We start from the raw sequence: 22,593 nt of genomic DNA, 5'->3' as shown, positions 1-22,593 counted from the left end.
AACCAGCAATTTTAGGCAAAACCAGAAGGAACTCTGACCTAGCAGCCTCAATCTGTGAGAGCAACTATCCGGTGACACCATTCAAAAGCCTACGTGTCACCCAATCCTCCGGAAATGCTAGGATGCAGGTACGACCAGGGACGTGGGCCAGAGCCCGCCACAGCTTGCAGCCTGGCGGCCTGGCCACATTGACAGGACGTGCAGACCTTCAGACCACAGCAGGCAAACAAGCAAAGCCTTGTTCTCTCACTGTGAGCACCTCTTCTCCACCACGGCTAAATCTCACCTTCCAAACCTAAGTGGCACCCACTCCTCTGCTTGGGAGGAAGGTGGAGGCCCAGTGCCAGGGCCAGAGGCATCGCTTCTAGACAGGGTGTGCTGGGTCTGGAATTTCAACCCCAGGAACCTGAACTGCCCAGAGGCGAGGTGATGGAAAGGAAACTGAGCCCTTGGTGTCTGAAGAGTGAGGAGTACAGGTCACCTCCAAGGTGACCATTAAAACAGAAGGTGGCGTCATCGTCCAAGGGCAACCACACCCACCCCTCCCCCAGCCTCAAGCCTCTCCAGCGCACATAGATGAGGACACCAGTGTGTGCGTGCGTGCGTGCGTGTGTGTGCACGCATACGCATGCACGCAGAAACTCCACCAATGAAAAGTCTGCCTCTCACCCCCCTGGCTCCTAGAGGGCAGAAATGCCCCCAGCCATCCAAAACTGTTTATGTTTGGCTTTGGGATGTCTATGCTTTTTTTTTTTTCTCTCCTTTTTATTTTATTTATTTATTTATTTATTTTTACATCTTTATTGGAGAAGAATTGCTTTACAATAGTGTGTTAGTTTCTGCTGTATAACAAAGTGAATCAGCTATACGTATACATATATCCCCATATCCCCTCCCTCTTGCGTCTCCCTCCCACCCTCCCTGTCCCACCCCTCTAGGAAAATCAGGCCTTGTTTCTTTTTTTTTTTTTTTTAATATTTATTTACTTATTTTCGGCTGCACTGGGTCGTAGCTGTGGCACGCATGTGGTATCTAGTTCCCCGACCAGGGATTGAACCCGGGCCCCCTGCACTGGGAGTGTGAAGTCTTAAACACTGGACCACCAGGGAAGTCCCTGTGCTTTTTAAAGATATGAATGTGTTTGATATGATATGTTACAAATCAATCATGAATTTAGCCTTCAAAGGCCTGGCCTCAAGGGAGATTCGTGGGTCCAAGGCCTCCCTCCCTAACTGCAAAGCCCCTCACCCCCACCCCTGGCAGCCCCCCAGCAAGCTTCCTGGTCCAGTGGAAGCTGGGTAGAATCCTCACACAGACAGAGCTTCTCACCTGGATGACCTGAGGCAGGTAAGTTCCCACCAAGAAACAGTTTCCTAGGGCTTCCCTGGTGGCGCAGTGGTTGAGAATCTGCCTGCTAATGCAAGGGACACGGGTTCGAGCCCTGGTCTGGGAGGATCCCACATGCCGCGGAGCAACTGGGCCCGTGAGCCACAACTACTGAGCCTGCGCGTCTGGAGCCTGTGCCCCGCAACAAGAGAGGCCGTGATAGTGAGCCGCCCATGCACCGCGATGAAGAGTGGCCCCTGCTCACCGCAACTAGAGAAAGCCCTCGCACAGAAACGAAGACCCAACACCGCAAAAATAAATAAATTAATAAACTCTACCTTAAAAAAAAAAGTTAAAAAAAAAAAAAGAAAAGAAACAGTTTCCTAATTTACAGAACGGCCGAGATAGGGTCTCCCTGAGGAGGGCTGTCAGGGCGCCTTAAAAGTGCCAAGACAGTTCCTAGCAAACAGCTTTGCCTAACACTCTCCTCCCCACACCAATCCCTTCCAGTTTCATGGGGTTTGCCTCCAAAATGCATGCTGCATCCAACCACTTCTTCCCTCTGTCCGGCCACCATCCTGGCCGGGGTCTCCCTGGATCCCTGCATCAGTCCTGCCCCACCTCTACGCCCAGATTCATACGGCAGCGGAGCTGGCTTTCTAAAGGGATGTTACCGCTGGTCACTCTCCACCTGCTTCACTCCAGCTACACTGGGGATGAAATCCACACTCTTCCACCCCTGCCCACGGGCCAACATGACCTTGGCCCTGCACGTCCTGGGACGGCTCCCCATCCTTTCCCTCCCACCTTACACTCCACACTCCAGCCCTGCCCTCTCAGGTCCCTAAACAAGCCACGCGGTCAACCCTCAGGCCTTGGCCTCGCAGGTCCCTCCGTGATCCCCCGGCTCTGCTCGTGGCCAGCTCCTCTCAACCTCCTGGCTCTGGCTCAGGGGATTTCCCACAGAGCGGCGTCCCCGACCCCGGCCCAGGGGCTCACTATCCTTTCACCCATATTATTCCCTTCACAGCATGTACCACAGTTGGGAATTATCTTGTGTGCTGTTTGTTGGCCCATGAGGTATAAGTTTTACAAAGGCAACAGCCTCAACTACCTGGGTCACCACCATGTCCCCCAACCTGCTGGGGGGTATGGATACATGGGTGAATGGCTGGCTGGCTGGAGGGGAGGGTGGAGGGCTGGGTAGGTGGGTAGGTGATGGATGGGTGGGTGGATGGATTGGTGGATGGGGGGGTTGGGTGGGTTAGAGAATGCAGGATCTCAGGCAAAGCCAGCTTCCTTCTGTGTCCCTGATCCCACACTTGATGCTGTAGACAGACAAACAGCTCTTGCACCAGGAGGACCCACGCCCATCCCTCTCACCGCATCCCCACCCTCTCACCACCATCAGCGGCCCTTCCCGGGCTTACCTGAGAAATCTCATCTCCTCGTCCTTCTTCTCATCGTCACTGATGATCTTGGAGGTGGTGATGCTCACCTCCACGCCATCCACCACAAACTTGCGTGTCCTCTTGAGGGTCTTATTGTGCAGCCTCGAGTTCTGGCCAGGGCAGATCATCAGGCAAAGCTCAGCATCACAGCTAAGAATCCACGGGTGACACAGAGGGTGCAGCCCACAGCCCTCCTGGCCCCAGAGCCTCAGCCCCATCCAGGTAGGAGGCGACTGTCCATTGTCCCCCTCTTGCCTCAAGCTTTTCAATGGGCGGGGTTGGGGGGGGTGGGCTGAGTGTCTGACACTGGGCCCTTTCCTCTCCCTGATCTCGCCCTTCAGACACGGCCCATCCCCTGCTCGCTGGCTGCCAGCACTCTCTCACACACAAGACGCGGCGTCAGAAAGAGCGAGCTGGGTTCCAATCTTCCCTCTACCACCTACTGGCTCTGTGACCCTGGGCAAGTCCCTTGTCCTCTCCGAGCCTCAGCTTCCTCGACCTGTCAGAGGAGGTTCCAAAGGTGCGATGGTGGTGGGGCATACACCACCACCCGGCTCGTGGCAAGGGTTCAACACTTGGTATTTATTTTTGATACTTATTATTGCAGACCACGATCTCTTTATCCTCAATGCCAAAACCCAAAGAGCCCGGAAAACCGGAGTTCATAACTGCTTTGGCAGCCAAATCTGACCTGACCTGAATTTCAGAGGAGGCCATGCCCATCCGGAGCCACCATGAGATTATTCATAATCTTTATCTTTACTTTTCCCTACGAATAAGCATGCCTTTCACGTGTGGTTGCTTACACAGTGCTGCCAGAACTCCTCCAGGAGGAGTTAAGGGTATTTAAATACCCTTTGAAGGTCCTCCATCCTGATTCGGATGAGGCCCGTGGGCCTGCACGGAAGTCATCACGACCCCTCCCCTGCGACCTCTCACTGGTTTCCGAGGCCCTTCCTGGTGCAGTCCAGGCCGGCCTTTCCGAGGGCCTGCCAGCCTGAGAGTGAAGGGAGAGCCAGGGTGGCGCCCACAGGAGGCCTCTGCCCTCAAAGTCCACGCTGACCCCCGTGCCCGTTCAGTCGAGCCCAGCAGGCTGCCCTTGGCCCTGAGGCCTGGGTTCCCCTCCCCTGCAGGCTCCCACCTCTTCCCATAGCACCTCGCCCAGGAGCTCTGGATGCTATGGGCCCTGAAAGGTCACCCTGCAGCCCATCACCCTACAGCATCCAGCTCACGTGTCCCAGGACTCAGTTCAAGATGAGCCAGGCTAGCAACCAGAAATGCAGGCTGGCTGGAGATGGCGGGGGAGGAAGGAGGCCTGCGTGCAGCCCTCACACTAGAGCTGCTCCTGGTCACAGGGCCTCCGCCTGGGGGTAACAGGCTCCCCGTCAAGCCAAGGGTGCTGACGCAGCCGTGGACTCTTATCAGAAGAGCCTCGTTCCCTGACTCACTGCCAGCCCGTCAGCAAAGGATGTTCTCAATACCCTTGAGAAGAGGTGGGGACCCGGCTGTGGGTGGGTCAACCTTTATTTAAAAGAAAAAAAAAAAATTACTGTTTTCTTTTTAACCCTTAGTGTCTTTTTAAGAAGAGAAGGGACAGACCCCCTATCCTAAGGAAGATGATTATACATCAAAGCTGCTGCCATCTCTGCTTGTCCTGGTGACCTGTTAAAACTGTGCTTTCTTTCTGTTCCCAAAGCTAACTGTGCTGGCTGACTGCCTCTCCTTTGGCTCCCTTTCATTTGGCCAATGTTTTTGAGTCTCTGCTGTGTCATTTTCACCAAGTAAGTGACAGAAGGAAAAAGAAAAAAAGATGCAGAACCTTCCGTAAATTCAGCCTTGGTTGGGGATGAGGTCCTCAGTGTGGCCAACCAGGTGACCAACAGTGAGTTCACGAAGATTTCACGATTTGTGAGATGGGCAGGGGATGCGGTCTGCCCTTCCTGAGGACAAGCAGGCCAAAGCTCCCACCGCGAGGGCAGAATGGCATGTGGGATTCAGAGCTCAGAGTCTGGAGTCTGACCAGCTCCCCACCTCCCACCTGAGCCTCTGTTTGCTGGGCTGTACTTTGGGATGATTGAAGGCGCCACATCTGTGGTTGCTTTTAAGCATTTTGCAATACAGGCCCCGTGCTGAGCTCTCAAGTGCAGTGGCTGCTGTCATTCACAATGCTACCTCCTGCAGAACAGCCACGAGCCAGGAGGAAGCCTCGAGCCCACTCCCTTTAACTGAATCAGTCGGCAGCTGGACCACACGGCTGACCTCCAAGTCAGAGAACTTTCGCTTCTAGAATTGTCTCTCCCCCATTTTAGCAGGGCCTTTAACCAAACCCAATTTAAATGGAAACCCCAACTGAAATTAAAACCCAAACCAATTAATTGCCTGACGTGACTAAATCCCAGACCGAACTCAGATATTTGGGGGTTTAACTATGAATCAGACGGAGAGCTCTTGAAAGAAAGAGCGGTCTCATGAACTACTTATAATGGAAGGCAGCCACCATATGCCTTCAAACACCAAAACCGGGCAACAACACATTCTGCAGTGCTTCCTGCTCCAAGCCTGAGGCACGAGGGGCAGCATTCGTTACCTTGATAGACAGAGAGCCCGTCTCTCTGTTCAGGGACAGGTCGGCTGAGAGGGAGGCGCCATAGTCCATGCTCTCGGAGGTGGAGATGCTGGCACAGTCTGAGTCCCTCTTGGAAGGGCCTAGAGCCGCCTGGGCAGGGAGCTCCAGGCTGCCGTTGGCCAGCTTTTCGCCACCCAAGGTCTCCAGGGCGCTGCTGTTGGGACGGCTCTGGCTTGCTTTCTGGGACCTGCTGGCTGTTGGACTGAGGTCCCCACCCTGGTCAGTGGCTTGCTTCTCCTCGGATACCTGAATCCTGGCATCCATGGACACCGGTCGGGACTTCCGGAGGGGCACGGGCACTGCTAGGCCGTTCTCATTTCCAGGGGCCACATCTGGGGGGCTGCTGGCTTGGAGGGATGTGTCCCCAGAGGGTTGGTTGGGCCCATTCACAATGTCCTGAGGCTGGCTAGGTGGCAGTGGGGTGAAAGATGATTCTTTGAGAAGCTTGTCAGCATCGAGGCTCAGCTGACTCACCTCAGAGGATTCCCGAGTGTGGTTCCCCAGAGGCTAGGAGAAAAAAAAAAAACATAGTCAAGGCCATGCTACTGTGTGTCCGAGGCAAGAGTCAGAGACGCAGTGAGGTCAGAAAGTCAGATACCCACAAGGTGAAGTGGGCCAGGGAGGTACAATAGGTATCCCTCTCTAGTAGGCCACAGTCCTCCCCACTCCTTATTGCCTAACTAACAATCAAATTATTGTACTACTTGCTTTGAGGAACAGGTATTCCTCCTAGGAGTGGAGGCAACCGTGGCCAGCTAGATAGCTCATGCCCTGTCGCAAGGGGGCAGTGGCTACTCCGTTCCAGCCAATTGTGACAACATGGGAAAATGGGTCCCCTGTGCCCAGACCCTCCAATTTTCCAAGGCAAGCTCAAATCTGGACTTGTACATGACATCTCCCAATTTTTAGATGGTAACTAACTCAAATTTTAAAAAAAATCACAGAAAGGCCAAGCCAAACCTATCCAGGGGCTAGATTCAGACTATTAGCCACTTTTTTTGTTTTTTAGAGCTTTTCAGGGGTAGAAAGTACTGGAAATGTTGCTATCGAGAAATACTGTGAATAGTTGCTGTTGTGAAACGCAGTGAGAGGCCCCCGTACAGCAAAAAAAAAAAAAAAAAACATCTGATTCCTGGTCTTCCCTGAAAACGTACAGGATTTGGTCAACACGCCCTGCTGCCTCATCCCAGCCTACATGCGATCTTACGTAACTGGTGGCGTGGGGGCCTGTGACCTCTGAGCTGGGGATAAACAGAAGGGAACCCTTCCTGCACCGCCGGGCCCCTCCCACACCAGTCAAGGCCTGCGGGGATCCCACCCCTCCCGCACGCCCCCGCCCCCTCCCCGCTTCCTCCAGGCCTTACAGAGGTGGCATCCACCGAGTCCTCCTCTTCCGCCTCATCCCGGCCGTCTTCAATCTCCTCCATCACTTCAGCCTTGGCCTCGGCCACCAGTTCCCGCAGAGCCTTGTTGCTGGTGATGCTGCTGACGAAGGGATGCTGAGGGGGGGCAAGACAGCTGGATCAGAACCACTGTGGGCTGGGGGGTGAGGAGGGGCAGCCAAGGCTGGGGGAGGCGATCCCCCAGGCGGAGAAGGCCAGCGGCATCCCTGAGCGAAACGTGAACGTGAACTTGGTCAGGCAGACCCAGAGGCAGCTCAGAAAGTCCTGTGTGTGGTGGAAAGTGAGCCAGCTCTGCCACTCACCAGCTGTGTGACACCGAGCAAGTCCCCTTCCCTCTCTGAGCTACAGGCTTCTTTCTCACCTTTGAAGTGGAGACAATAATGCCAGACCCACAGGGAAGGCATGAGGATGGAATGAGATCACGTGCAGGGAAGAGCTTAGCCCGAAGCGGGAGCAGAAGTAATGTTTCAGGAGGTTTGTTTGTTAATTTACTTTTTTAAAAGGTTTTCATATACGGTTTAAAAAATATAATAGATACAGTATATACATGCGTATACACACATATACTTTATTGAAGAATTACTTACACACAGTAAAGTTCACACATCATTAAGCTCAGGGACTATTTCCATACGTACACACCTGGTGTAACCACCACCCAGCTTAAGACACAGACCATTTCCATCACCTCGAGAAGGTCCCCATTCCCCGTACAGTCAACCTCACTCCCCACAGCCACCCAGCTCCAGAGACTAGGTTTGCCTTCTCTTTAACTTCATCTGAACAGAATCACAGAGTTCGTATCCTTTCGTGGTTGGCTTTCTTCACTCAACGCAAGTTGAGCTGAGACTATGAGATTCGCCCACCCTGTTGCATATGTCGGTAAACTCTTCCCTTTTGATTCCCGTGCGGTATTCTACCACGTGACTCTGTCGGTTTGTTTATTCTTCCTGCTGTTGCTGGCCATTTGTATTGTTTCCCACTTGGGGCAACTATTAATAAAGCTGCTATGAGCACGCTCGTATAGGTCTCAGGGTGGATGTGTGTGTTTGCAAAATCTCGAGGCCAAGCAGTGTACGTTCTATTCCTAGGTAAATGGTAAATCAGCCCGAAGATCTCCCTGGTACAAGTCTGTCTCTGAGCATCTTGTCCCCAGCACCAGGTTGTGGACAGGGACAAGGGATTCCTCAATTCCCCACACCCACTTAGAAAGGCATTGGCAGGGGCAGGGTGGGGCAGTTGTTAGGTTGGAATTTGCTCATTTGAAATGCGCAGGAAGGCTCTGATGAAATTCACTGTTTTTACTGTCAGTTATCAGAGGAGGGACAGGGAAGTATTTAAATGACTAAAGAGAATAAGTTTTCTTGAAAACACCTTGAAAACACATTCACACCTGATAGGTCCACTACAAATCATTCCTATCTGCTTGTTCATTCTGATCTGTTTAGTACATTTGTGGAAGGCCAGAGGCAACACCCTATTCAACCTGGGTACCCCACTCTGCACACGGGAAAGCAATACACCTCACTCCTTTTAAAGAGCCCTGTCATTCAGATCTTCCTAAGCCAGCCTGACTTTCTCTAGTTAGTCCAAACTAGTAAAGACGTGAAGAATTTTATTTCTTATCTTTCTCTCCCACACCCCCCCCCACCCCGTTCATTCGTTGATTCATGCCTGAGCCCCATGTTGAGGCCAGTGATGTGCCAGGTGCTGAAATAAGGCCAAACAAGGAGACAGGCAAGCTCCCTGGCCTCGGGGGCTCGCAGCTGAGCGGGAAAGACAATGGGTACGTAACCAAAGGACAAGATCATTTTTCAGATCAGGTAATAGGATAGGCTGGAGGAACATGGGCCTGGATTGGTGCAGTGGATGGGTGGCCGGAGAGTCTGCCTAGGTCTTTGGGCAGAGGGCCCTCCTTGGAGGTGACATTCAAGCTGAGCCCTGAGGGATGTGAAGGGGCTGGCCAGAGAAAGACCTGGGCACAGAGAATTCCACGCAGGGGGAGCAGCAAGTACAAGGGCTGCAGTGATATAAAGAGTAACCCTTTGAAGGTATCACTCTGGCCGCCGTGTGGCTCCAAAAGGTCTTGAAATGGATATTAATAAGGAGGTACTAATTGTGAGAGGCAGGAGAGTACAGCACTGAAGATTGCTGGCTCTAGACTCGAGAGCCAGGCTGCCTGGAATAAAATCCCACTTCCAGCAACTCGGGCAAGTCACTCAACCTCTCTGAGCCTCAGTTTGCTCATCTGTATACTGGGAACAATAGTATGGCTGTTCTAAGCATTGTAGTAAGAGCTCAAAATACAGCAGCCGTCATCTGTATCATCACCACCACCACCGTCATTACTACCGCCACCATCATCACCACCATCACTACTGCCTCTGCCATCACCATGCCTACCATTACCACCACTGCCACTGCGATCATCACCACCATCACCAGCAGGAGAACCACAGTCAGAGAAGCCTTTAAGCACCAGTCTGCACTCCCAGCCGTTCCCATCCCCTCCTGCAGCCCCAGAGTGCAGCTTTTTGGAACTGAAGGTAAGAATCAGATCCCAAAGCTTCCCGAGCTTCACACTGCACAACCTCACACACGTGAACTGGAGCAAGAAGCCACGGGACACTTCACTGCAGCTGCTGAAGCAGGTGTGGCAGAAACAAATAATGCAAACACAGGCTTCTGGAAATACCAGGTTTTCATCGGGCCATATCACATATTGACCAAATTAGTGACTCTTCAGCTTGGCCAGGAGCCTTGCTTTCCTGAGGCTGAACATCTTCCGCATGGCCTCCCTTGAGCAGCCCGGGGTCTTTAGGAAGCGGAAGGGGAGGCATGGGGAAGAAAGCCTCTGACAGAGGGGCAGGTGAGCAGGGCCATTCCCCTGTACGCCAAGGTCCTGGAATCCCCGGGCAAGAGGGGCTGGCAGATGCGGCAGGCCCTCCTGTGTCTGATTAGGCCCGGAACACTGTTCTGTAAACTGCTCTGGGACACAAAGCACAGACCACCTCCTCCACTGCATCAGCTCTGTTACTTCCAGGGTTGTGTTTAGAAAAGACGTTTCAACCGCCAAGCTGCCAAGAGGCCCATTAGAGACAAAGCCCAGCACAGAAGGGTGCGGGGCCTTCCCCGGTGGCCAGTGCACTGTGTACCTCCACAGGGACAGGCTGGTCCGGGCACGTGGGTCCCTAGAAAGGTGCTCGGCCAACCCCGTGGAAGACCCAGATCAGAGGGAAACAGCCGACCGCTCCTTCAGGAAGAGGAAAAGCTGTTCTGTACTATCTCTGCAGGGAGCCAGCCCCAAGGTGCCACAGAGCTCGCCAGCTGGCACCCACCCTCTGGCCAGGACCTCTCCTGCCATCTACCCAGTCATCCTTCCCAAGAACTTGAGCCTAGTTTTCCTCTGTGTGCTTACAAACCATCAGCCGGGATGTCCCACACTCCAAGACTGGCTTTAGAAAATGCCTAATAACACTTCCAAGTTTTCAGGTGTCAGCATCTTTCCTTCAGTCCTCCTTCCCTCCCTCCTAACTTTATTCCATCTCTCTTTCTTTCCTTCATTCATTCAGAGAGGCAACTTACTAGAGTGGTCAAAAGAACAGGCTCTGGAACCAGATGACCAGGATCAGAAATCAGCTCTGTCACTTACACACTGTGTGACTTTGTGCAGCCTACTTAACCTCTCTGTGCTTCAGTTTTATCATCTGTTTGACAGAGATCCAAACAGTACCTATTTCATAGGGTTGTCTTGAGGATTAAATTAGCTAACATTTGCTAAGCATTTAGAATAGAACCTGGCATGGAGAAGAGGTTACATAACATTTAGTTAAGTAAAAATAAGTAAACGTATTTAACGAAGGCCCTCTCCATACCAGGCACTATTCTGGATGACTGGGGCACATCAGTGAAAGCAAAAACGAAAACGAAGACAAAAACAAAGACAGCTGTCCCCAGGGAGCTGACATGCTAGTCAGGGAGATCAACGATAAACTTAATAAACATGTAAGTTATATGCTATAAGTGCTATGTGCCATGGAAGAATCAAAAGTAGGGCAGGGGAGGAAGAATTAGGAATGTGAGGGTGCAGTAGGTTTTAAACAGGGTACTTGGTACAGAGGCCTCACTGAGAAGCTGCCATTTGAGCAATGACTTGAAGAGAAAGAGTCAGCCATGGAGGTGTCTAGGGGAAGAGCATCCCTGGCATAGTGGACAGGCAGTGCAAAGGCCCTGAGGCTGGAGTGTCTGAAGAGTAGCAAGGAGGCTGGTTGGCTGGGGAAGAGTGAGGGGACAAGAGGAAGAGAAGTCTGAGGAGTCAAGGTGGGGCGGGCAGACCTTGCAGGACCTTGCAGGTCACTGAGACTGTGGATTTTACCCTGAGTAAGATGGGAGCCATTAAGGGGCTCTGGACTCAGGAGGTATAGGAGCTGACTTATGTTTTTCCCTCTGGCTGCAATGGAGGTGGTGAGAAGTGGCTGGATCCTGGGCATGTTCTGAAGCCAGGGACAACAGGATTCCCCAGTGGAATGGATACAGAGTGTGTGAGAAAGAGAGGGGTTAAGGATGCTTGCGAGGTTTGGGGCCAGACTGCTGGCAAGGTGGGGCTGCCATCGAATGAGACAGGAAAGCCATCGCTAGAGCATACTTGGGGAAAGATGGGGGCGCTCGGCTGCGGATGTGTTAAGTTTGAGATATCTACGGACACCTAAAGGGGTGGAGGGTAAACAGCCAGATACAAGGGCCTGTGGGCGAGGAGGACAGTCCGGGCTGCAGGCAGAAATGCGGGAGTCATGGCAAACAGACGAGCCCGTCAAGGTGACGGAGATGGAGGAAAAGGCCCTGGCACACTTCACGTTAATGAGCTGGAGAAACAGAAGGCCAAGGAGACAGACGAGTGGCCAGTGAGAAGGAAGGAAACCAAGAGAGCGTAGAGACCTGACATCAGGCGTTGACAGCCAAGGGGAAGAGGGTCGCCTGTGGCTCTGCTGAGTCCAGCAAGACCAGCACCGAGGCCTGAGCTGACCACGAAGTCCAGAAGGCACCAATGACCTTGACAAGAATGCTGGGCTAGAACGGGGTGGGTTGAAGAGCAAATTCAACACGTGCACGCTGCGCACCGGATGTGTGACAGCCACGATGCTGAAGACAGCGGCTGGGTACAGAATCGCATCCACTCACACACTTCCGTGATGCAAGCACGACCCTCCCACAGAGGAGGAAACTGAGGCTCAGAGTGAGGACCGCTCGGGTTTCAGGAGGGCGAGCCTGATTTCCGAGACTGGGTTACCACCAAGTGATACGGTCCCAACAAAATATCCATGCGAGCGAATGAATGGATCATAAACCAGCGGGGGCATAAGTCAGTCAGCTGAAGGCGGGATGCAGGGCAAAAGGAGGGGCCAGGAGGAACGTGGGGGCCGCAGGCAGATGTGAGGCTCTGGAGGGTGTGCTGGCAAGTCAAGGTCTGCGCTTCCCTGTGGCCACTCCAAGTCAGGTGACCTCTGCAGGCCACTTCCCTGCCCTGAGCCTCAGGGTCCTCACCTAAGGCGGTAACGATGCCCCACCCTCCCTAACTCAGAGACGAAACAGGCACGTGGAAAAAACTGACGGCAGCCTAAGCTCTGAAAGGAGCTTTCTTTGTCTGGAGGGATCTCTACTTTCTTCTGCAACCTTTCTGTCTCAGTGAAGAGTCCTCTGACAGGACTTTTTTTTCTCCACTATGGAACGGAAATTCCTGTCTCTGGCTGAGGCTCCTGGGCAGCCACGAGGGGATGAGGGACAGCTGGTCTCTTCCTGGCAGCATATCCTGGAGGCCGGATGTATCAGGCCAGGGGGTGCCTGCTCACGGGAAACAATTGGCCCCAGGAGCTTGGAGCTTTTGTATCTGACAGTGACAGCAGGCCCACGCACCCCCACCCCTGGTTGGCCTGGTCCAGTCCCTTGCCGACGCCACCCACCAAGCGCCGCAATACCCCGAAAAGAAGGCCTCTGGGAACTCCAGCCGTGTGCTTTCAAATGCAGTGCAGAAATCTACAAGGAACAATCACGAGCCCCAGCAGACAGACCCCATTCTGCATCGCCGCTTCTTTCCATTGTTTACTAATTCAGTTCAATGCATCAGCTATTCACTGCGCACAGCACTTAACAACTGAGCTAAGCGCTTTACAGTGTCTTCTCACTCAACCCTGTAAGGGGGGCCTGGCTATCATCCTCACTTCAGAGTGAGAACAGGGTCACAGAGAGGTTAAGCCCCCTGAGCAGGGTCTCACAGCCAGTAAGTGGCAGAGCTGGGATTTGAACCCAGGACTTTCCAACCCCAGTCCACACACTGAATCACTGTGCTACACACCCCAGAGAGATGCACTGTGGCCCAGAGTGCCAACCACAGCCCCAGCGCCTGGTGCACAGTTAAGTCGGTGCTTGGGAGAAGTGGCTGAATGTGAAGAAAGACTCGAGTGCATGGTGGAGCGTCGGGCCCCCTTTGCTCCCACAACACGAAGGGGGAAGGACCAGAGTGGACAGGCCACATCACCCAGGCCCACTTCCTCTCCCTCTCCCAACAGCATTGGTGGCCCGGGGAGTGGGATCAGCCACGCTAGAGACACCGGGTGTTTCCAAACATAGCTGCAAACACTCCAACCCTCACCTCGCCAGGACACGAGGCATCAGCCCGGGGCAAGGGCAGCTCGAAGCTACCTCCAATATTTCAAAGAGGTTCAAGGAAACAGTCATCCACTTCCCCACCCGGAGGCCGTTCCGCCGGCTAAGGGGATGCTCCCTGAGACAGCTGTCATCCTGGCTGGTCTTGGAGATTCCACACCCAACAGCCAGAGGGAGCCTTGTAAGTGTAAGTCAGATGGTGTCTCCCTCCTCCAAACCCTCACGGATGCACCATCACACACAGGGTGAAGCCTGCATCCTCCCGAGGTCCTGCATGACCCACCATGACCTGGTCCCCCTCCTCTTTGAAAGGCCTGCTTCCACCGTTGGTCTTTCTCCAGGAACTTGGATTTGGGAAGGGTTCCCCCCATTAACTGATAAGAGGGACCAGCTCTGCCTGAACTGCTAGCGACGTGGCCCATGCTGAACGCCTGCCAGACGTCTGCAGTCTGGAACGCTGCCCGTGCCAGGCAGAGGCTGCCCACGTGGCCAGCCCCCAGTGAAACCCTGGGCCCCGAGCTCTCCAACACGCTTCCCAGGTAAACAACACCTCACACGTGTCACCACAACACACAGCTGGGGGAACTAAGCACAGACCGTGTGACTCCACTGGAAGGGGACTCTGGAAGCTCCTGCCTGGCTTCCCTCAGGTGCCTTTTCCTCTGTATCTTTTTGCTGTAGTAAGTCATAGTGGAGAGTACGACTAGGTGCTGCGTCCCGAGTGTCCTCTTAGGGAAGCACTGAACCCGGGGGTGGGCACGCCCCCGTACCGCTCCGATCTCATCTCCAGCCCTGCCCCCCTCCTCACCCCGGCTCCTGCACCCTGGCCCCCCGGCTCTCCCGGCTGTACCAATCGTGCCCCCATCCTAGGCCTTCACCCCTGCTCCTCAGCACCATGTGCCTGGCCCCCTGGCCTCCTTTGGGTGTCTGTGCACAGAGTCCCTTGTGTCCTCCTTTTATAGGAGAGCAACCAGGCCCCCCTCCCCTGTGCTGTTCTCTTTTCCTCCACAGCCCTGCTCTCCACCTGCCACGTACACTATCTGCCCATCAGCTGCCTGTCTCCCCCACTGGAAGGTAAGCTCCTTGAGGACAGGAGTCTGGGGGCTCCCTTACCACAGCCAGCCCTCCCCGCACGAGGGCCGGCACGTGGCAGGTGCTCAGGGAATGTCGGCCAATGAGTGAACAGCTGTGCACACCATCGCCTGGGCCGGGGGAGGACGAACCCAGCTTCCAGGTCACGGGTGATCTGTCCACAGGAAGGGCTGGGCAGAGGGACAGGCAGCCACCCGGGAGAGGGGACCACTCACCTCCAGGAGCTGTGCAGCGCTGGGCCGGGTCTCCGGGTTCTTATCCAGGGCCGTCTTCAGGAAGTCTCGGAACTCCGCAGACCTGGGAGGACAGACAGGTAAGCTGGGAGCAGGCGAAAGCCGAGAAAACTCCCCACCATCACTGACTCCACTCTCCCGGGAGGCGTGTGCTTCCCAAACACGCCCTTCAAAGGACAAAAGGCGCCTTTATAAGCTACATGGCAGAGGCGACGGGGCCTTCAAGATGCCCTTCTCGTCACAGACATCACCAACAGAGAGGATGTGGAAATCAGAGGAGCAGGGACTTGCCCGAGGGCACACAGTGAAACACAGCAGTGCTGGGGTTCGAGCCCCAATTCCCAGCCCAGGGCTGTGCCACGTGGCTGCTGGGGCTCACGTGGGCTCTTACTCCTGCAGTGGGATCCGGCTTATCTGGGTTACCCATTCTCTCTGATGGAGAACCGATGTCCACAGCACAGAGGGAGGAAAGAGCCAGGAGGGTCCAGGGAGCTCAGAGAGGCCTGCAGACCCCCAGGCCCAACCGCTCCCCAACTGCAGAGCCCAGCAGCAATGGCAGAGCCCTGGCACCCCGCATCCCCCCACCCCGCGTCCCAGGCCTGCTGGCCGTCCAGCAAACACCCTCAGGCAGGCCTCCTGGCCACTTACCACTTAGAAGGCGTGAGTAGCGTGGGAGGGTCTGACTTGGCAATCTTGAGCAGGACCCGCATGGGGTTGAGCTCGTGATGTGGGGGCTCGATCTGGGCCATCTCAATCAGAGTGATGCCCAGGGACCAGATGTCGGCTTTGTAGTCATATGGGGTGTCCTTCATGGTCTCACACATCACCACCTCGGGGGCCATCCTGAACCAACCAAGGGACAACAGAGGGCTCAGATCCTGGCCTCCACAGGCGCTTCTCAGAGACTCAGGGTCAAGGACCAGCACAAGCCAACATCAGGGGGTTGGCAGCACTCCCGAGTCATGATTTTCATTCCTTTCCATCCCACTGTCTTTCTTAGGACCGTTTTCTCACACAAAGACGCCTTCCGAGCGGCTCCAATGCCCAAGTCCTGCTGCAGTTCTGATTCCTACCACGAGATGGCAGCAACAATCCAGAACACAGGGTCCTGGGGAAGGGGTGGGTGGGAGCAGTGGGGAAGGGGCCCAGGAAAAACTGGGGGCGGGAAGGAGGGTGAAGAGAACACAACGGCACAGAGAGAAGGGATGGGAGAGAAAAGGAGAAAGAGGAATAAAGGGGCAGAGAGAGAAAGAAAGAGTGAGTAATAAGCAAGAAAGGAGCCTCACTCCATGATGGGAAGTAAAACAGAAAGTAGTTAGGTGTGAAACTGAGAGAGGTTTTTTTGTTTGTTTGCTTGTTTTTAAAGTAATAGTTTTGGAAAAGAAGGAAACACAGTGGACTGGATAAGTCTGGGGAGATTTCATATAAGCACAGGAACTGAACTTGTATTGTTCATCTTCATGGCCCTAGTCCTACGCCTGGCACTCAGTCAAGAACCATTTTTCAGGGGTGTCAGTTCTTATTAACGGAGCATTTTCTATATGCACCATCCCAATTCAATCCCCACAAGAGCCCATTATGTAGGTGCTATTATACCGCTGATTTTACAGGTGAGTAAACCGAGGCACACGAAGCTGAGCAACATGGCCAAGGTCTCAGCGCTAGTAAGTGAGGGGATCTGGGCTCAGACCCAGCAGGCTGACGCAGGAGCCCCTGCCTCTGTCCTCTCTCCTCTAGACCAGCCAGAGGAACCACGGAGAGTTGGAGGTGTAGCGTTCAGTCCACCATCCCATTTCCAGAAGCTACACGACTTACCAGTAAGGCGTTCCTATGAAGGAATCTCGTTTCTGCAGAGTCTTCAGATTCTTGGCAGACACACCAAAGTCAGCTGCAAGGCAAGAATCTCAGATCGAGTACTGGATGGACATTCCTCCACCCACAGCCCTGGGGCATGGACTCAGAGACACATGTTCCAAATCAACTAACAGGATGCCATTTTCTATCTAGCAAACTAGTGATCATTAAAAAACAATAATACCTACTGCTGTAAGATGTATTGAGACATACACTTTCCTACTTGCTAATAAGAATAGAAACTGAAGGGGACTTCCCTGGTGGTCCAGTGGTTAAGCATCCACCTTCCAACGTAGGGGGTGCAGGTTCGATCCCTGGCCGAGGAACTAAGATCCTACATGCCGCGGGGCAACCAAGCCTGCACAACGCAACTAGAGAGAAGCCCGTGCGCCGCAATGATGGATCCCAGGAGCCGCAGCTAAGACCCAACACAGCCAATAAATAAATAAATAATTTTTTTAAAAAAAAGAATATAAATTGGAGAGGCTTTTAGGAAAGCAGCTTGGCAATAAATAGCAAGAACCTTTCAAATTATCCATACTCTTCTAGTGCAGTAATTCCAAATCTAGGAACCTACCTTAATGGAATAATCGGGTTTTTAAAATTTTTATTTATTTATCTTTTATTATTTTTGGCTGCATTGGGTCTTCGTTGCTGCGCGTGGGCTTTCTCTAGCTGTGGCCAGTGGGGGCTACTCTTCATTGCAGTACACGCAGGCTTCTTACTGCGGTGGCTTCTCTTGTTGCGAAGCACGGGCTCTGGGCGTGAGGGTTTCAGTAGCTGTGGCTCACAGGCTCAGTAGCTGTGGCTCGCGGGCTCCAGAGCGCAGGCTCAGTTGTTGTGGCGCACGGGCTTAGTTGCTCCGCGGCATGTGGGATCTACCTGGACACAGGATCGAACCTGTGTCCCCTGCATCGGCAGGCGGATTCTTAACCACTGCGCCACCAGAGAAGCCCGAAATAATCTTAAATATTAAAAAAAATATATGCGTAACGATATTCACCGAAGTGCCATCATAATAGAGACGAGTTAAAAACAATCACAGTTGCTTGGCTTTCAGGGAGTGACTTTAAAACTTCTTGTATGCAATATATAATATATTCTATCTTTTCCAAAAAGAATTTAAGGGACTCTCCTGGTGGTCCAATGGTTAAGACTCCACGGTCCCAAGGCAGGGGGCCCAGGTTCGATCCCTGGTCGGGGAACTAGACCCGCATGCATGCCGCAACTAAGAGTTCGCATGGCACAGCTAAAGGTCCCACACGCTGCAACTAAGACCTGGCACAGCCAAATAAATAAATCAGTAAATAAATATTTTTTTAAAAAGAATTTAAGATGGTGTATCAAATACACACACACACACACACACACACACACAGAGAACAAGATGAACTAGGAAATTAGGAGAGGTAAGAAAGAAGGTAAAGGGTAAACAACTGAACAGATTAAGAAAAATGTGATACACACACAGTAGAATATTTTGTAGTCATTAAAGTTTTGAAGTACTTTATTCAATATTTTAATATTAAATTATACATATTAATATTAAATTTTAACATACCTTTCATAATGATAATAGATGAGGAAGGTTAAACGGTAGAAACTTCCCATTACAAAACAAATGAGTCATGGGGATGCAATGTACAGTGTGGGTAATGCAGCCAATAATCATGTAATATCTTTGTGTGGTGATAGATGGTAACTAGACTTATCATGGTGATCATTTTGTAATGTGTAGAAATATCGACTCACTATGCTGTGCACCAGAAACCAGCATAGTGTTGTCAATTACACTTCAAAACAAACAAACTCACAGAAAAATAGATCAGATGTGTAGGGGTTCGGGGGAGGGGGAATTGGATGAAGGTGGTCAAAGGTACAAACTTGCAGGTATAAGATAAATAAGTCCTGGGGGGTAATGTACAACGTGACAAATAGAATTAACACTGCTGGGTGTTATATATGAAAGTTGGTTACACAGTAACCACAGTTCTCATCACAAGGAAAAACATTTTTTCTTTCATTTTGTAACTATACAAATGGACGTTCACTAAACTTACTGTGACAATCACTTCATGATGTATGTAAGTCCAATCATTATGCTGTGACCTTAAACATATACAGTGCTGTATGCCAATGATATCTCAGTACAACTGGGAGTAAAAATAAATTAAAATTTTTAAATAACATATTTCAATATTTAATAGAATATTAAAATATTTTATTGGTATATTTATATAGGATAAATGGGAAAGGGAGAGGATGTATATTGTATGGTCAGAATTGTGCCCCACTCCCTCCCCCACAAAAGGGCAAAAATATATTTTGAATTATTGGAGGAAATGTACCAGCCTGCCTAAATGGTTGTCTGTGGGTGGTAAGACTAGACGAGGTTTCTTCTATTTTCTGAATGCCCGAAGTTTGCTGTGAGAAACGCGTATGACTTTCAGGACTAACAGAAAATAAATAAATATAATTTCCCTTTACACACACATCCACCACCACCAGTCTTGCTTCACACACCTGCTGCTAAGGGAAGAGCCCAGCGCCACGAAGAGGAATTTTCTCCAGTGCTCTGGCCTTCAGGGGCCAAGTTTCATCTTCATTAAAAACTAAACTCAGGAGGAAGCAACACCTTGAGAGAACTGTCGATGTTCAGTTTGAAGCCTGGCTTCGAGAAACTGCAAAGTTGCTATGTAACTGCTGGCCACCCTGGGAGCCTCCGCCTGGGTCTGGAAGCCACGATCGGGTGCTTTAATCAGACTCACACCCAAACCAGGAGGGAGCATAATGCTGAGAGACGGGCCTGAACACTAGAGAGGTGGGTTCCAGTCTTGCCCCTTCTACCGCACCAGGTTCATTCATCTATTCATTCAGGTACCATCTGGAACCACACACAGGCCCAGGGCAGAGAATACAGTGGGAAAAAAGCAAATGAAGTCCTTGCCCTCAGGCAGCTCAAAGCTTACTTGTGGAAGCAGACAGCAATCAGATAAACACAACCATGGAAAGATAGGGCTGTGGGGCTAGGAGGGTCTACAGTCATGTGACCTCAAGAGAGCAGGGAAGGGAGGACCTGGAGGAAGTGCCACCAGGCTATTCATTCATTCAACAAGCACTAACTAAACATCCCTCATGGGCCAGGCACTGTTTTAGGCACAGAGATGAACCAAAACCCCCACCCTCATTGCCTTGTTATTCTGGTGGTGGAAACAGGTTCTCCACACCACGTGATTCCTGGTAATGAGAAGGGCCATGCAGGGATAAGGCAGGGCAAAGGGACAGAGAGTGCTGGATGGATGGGCGGCTATTTTAGACAGGAGGTCAAGGTCTAGGGGAAACTATTTCCAGGCAGAGGAAGCAAGCAGGCTGGAGGGCCCAGGAGGGGCAGGGCAGCATGGCTGGAAGGGCGTGGACTTGGATAAGTGGGGAAACAGGCAGGGGCCAGGATAGTTACCAAATCTCTGACCCTCAGTTTCCCCGCCGGTGACACGGGGATGTAGAACTTCTTTGTAGGGTTGCAGTGAGAATTAAATGACACATAAAGCAAGCAGCTCCAAGCCCGGCTCTTGGTAAATGCTCTGTCACGATGGTGAATATTCCATGGGTACCTGAGCTGGCACCCTCGAGATCCTTACGTCGGGAAAAGGACGAGGCTGTACTGAGACCCCTTCCTGGGAATGGGCAGGAAAGCTGGCCTCTGAACCTCAGTCAGTGCTAACTGGACAACAGCTATCCCATCAGCTGACGACAGTGCTCACGGGACAGTCTGGCTATTGGGGTTGGGGGGCTGTCGCCTTCCAGGGTGGGAGCAGCTACTGCTGCAGCGTGAGATGCAAAAACCAGCAAACCCAGGTGAGAAGCCAGCTCTGCTGCTGACCGCCCTGTGGCCTGGGCAAGTCATCACCCCATCACTGGGCTCCCTGGGTAAGAATGGGGAGCCAGGCTCACCTCCTTCCTGCTGGGTCCGCCTGGGCCCCACGTGGGCCTGGCCATCCTGTAAACACCAACAATGGTTGGCACGCCATTCCACGACGTCTTTGCAGGAGAGCGACTGCCTCTCAGACCCAGGGTGAGGCTTCCAGGAGGGAGGCTAGAGCTGGCCACTCCCATACCACAGCGCCCACTGGTCCCTTCCGGAGAAGGGAGAGGAAAAGCAGAAACCACCAACTTTCAAAATGACACACAGTTGGTCCCCAGGGCCCTCCCTGAAGCAAGCGCCTGCCAGCTTTTTGGGTGGCTGCTACTTCCCCTTCTGGGGACCAGCCAGGAGGGTGGGGCGGCCCCTCCCTGCAGCCCAGAACCCTCACACTGTCCCTGGGCAGCGGTGGCCACAGCCATTTGTTCCCTGAATGGAGTTTATAAGCCATGTCCTCCGATAGGTAGGATGGCTGCCCTCAGACAATTCAAAGGCAGTCTGAGATTTTCACCAGGCAGTCTTTTCTGTTGAAAACATTCCTCCCTTCCCTTTTCCTATTTTAGAACAAGAATCAGAGACAAAGCAGCAGGCAGGTGGGGACTCCATAAATTATCATTTCCCTATGGAAAGAGGCCATTTCTGCTCTGTCCACAGCAGTATCCCAGCACCACGTCTGCCACATGAAACACTCAACAGGGCTCTCAAATGAACAACAGAATAAATTAACGGACGGAAAAAAATGACAAAACTGGGTTTTAAGAAATATGTTGGACAACAATTCTATTTCTGGAAATAAATCCCCCCCCAAACAGATTTCACATATACATGGAAGCTTCTGAAAGCATTATGCAAAAGAGTGAAAAACTGGAAAAAACCTAAGCTGTTGCTGGAGCCTGGTTGGTAGATAGTTCAGTAAATCTGGGCTCACCTGGACCATGAGATAACACGCAGCCCTTAAAAAGAACGAATTTGCCTTTGTCCACACTAACGTGGAAGTTCGTCCATAACACACTGTCCCCACCAGGGTGCTGACAGACCGATGCACTGTGTGGAATGAACAGTATGAATTCCAGTTGTATCTTAAAAGAACGACCCACGCATACAGCGTGCACACAAAGACATCCACAAGCATCGAAAAGAGTCTGAAAGGCTGCACATCAAACTAATTGTGACTACCTCCCCGGAAGTGGGATTTTGCTGGGGGCAGTGTGCTGAGGGGGCCTTACATTTTGTTACTGACTACACCTTTTATTCTTTAAAACGTTTATGACAGAGAGTACGCATCGCTTTTATGAAAAGCAGGTTTGAAAAGCTGAGATGCATGTGACAAAGTCTGGGGTGAGGGTTGTGGGGTTTTGTTTTTGTTTTTTTAAAGTAAAACTCAGTGGGGGCCAGGATGTGGTGAAAGAACTTCACACTCCACGGGGGGGGGTGTGAACTGGCCCACCCAGCGTGAACGGCACACTGGCCACAGGTATCAACACCACCCGACACGCTGCACACACCCAACAATCCTAATTCCAAGACTCCCCCCTCAAAAGTGTGATTACAGACAGAGACGTGTGGACCCATGAACAAGCATGCCCATCACTGCGCTTGTTAGAGGATAATGCGAGAAACCTCACGAGATGTCTAAATATCCAACTTTGGGGGTTTCATAGGTCAGTTATCGTTTGCGCACACGATGGAATGAAAGGAAAACATTAAATAACCATGTTTCCGAGGAATATTTAAGGATATGGGGAATTATCGGATATTATTCAATTTTTTTAAAAAGCTGACGGAAAAATATATATATACTATGATCCAAATTTTTTTTTAAAATACATGTTAATCTAATAAAAACTAATATTTACTGAGAACTTATAAGGTGTGCAGCACTCCACAAAGAGGCTATGCGTATCATTTACCTTCCTCTGTATGTCATTTTGCATCTCATCAGCATATATATTCCTATGTATGTCATTTATATCTATGACCCTTTGGGGCAGGGAAAATTATTATCCCCATCTTACAGATGAGGACAAGG

General features: G+C 51.8%; 1 protein-coding gene across 2 annotated transcripts in view; it reads right to left on the bottom strand.

Annotated features, from left to right (window-relative positions):
* Positions 1 to 22,593, bottom strand: part of STK10 (serine/threonine kinase 10) — a 119,245-nt gene that overhangs the window by 32,799 nt on the left and 63,853 nt on the right. For both annotated transcript variants that reach the window (XR_003004263.1, XM_024753344.1), the window contains exons 5-10: positions 16,607 to 16,679; positions 15,440 to 15,634; positions 14,774 to 14,855; positions 6,768 to 6,902; positions 5,365 to 5,910; positions 2,757 to 2,887 (exon numbers count right to left, since the gene is read on the bottom strand). Coding sequence is in view for 1 of the 2 variants with exons in the window: in XM_024753344.1 (XP_024609112.1) it covers positions 2,757 to 2,887; positions 5,365 to 5,910; positions 6,768 to 6,902; positions 14,774 to 14,855; positions 15,440 to 15,634; positions 16,607 to 16,679 (1,162 nt within the window). In the remaining variant the exon portion in view is untranslated. The remainder of the gene's footprint in view (positions 1 to 2,756; positions 2,888 to 5,364; positions 5,911 to 6,767; positions 6,903 to 14,773; positions 14,856 to 15,439; positions 15,635 to 16,606; positions 16,680 to 22,593) is intronic.

This window comes from Neophocaena asiaeorientalis, unplaced genomic scaffold (assembly GCF_003031525.2).
Source record: "Neophocaena asiaeorientalis asiaeorientalis breed wild unplaced genomic scaffold, Neophocaena_asiaeorientalis_V1.1 scaffold268, whole genome shotgun sequence".
Lineage (NCBI taxonomy): Eukaryota > Metazoa > Chordata > Mammalia > Artiodactyla > Phocoenidae > Neophocaena > Neophocaena asiaeorientalis.
The sequence above is the reverse complement of the archived record's forward strand: the minus strand, read 5'-3'. Positions and strand labels throughout refer to the sequence as shown.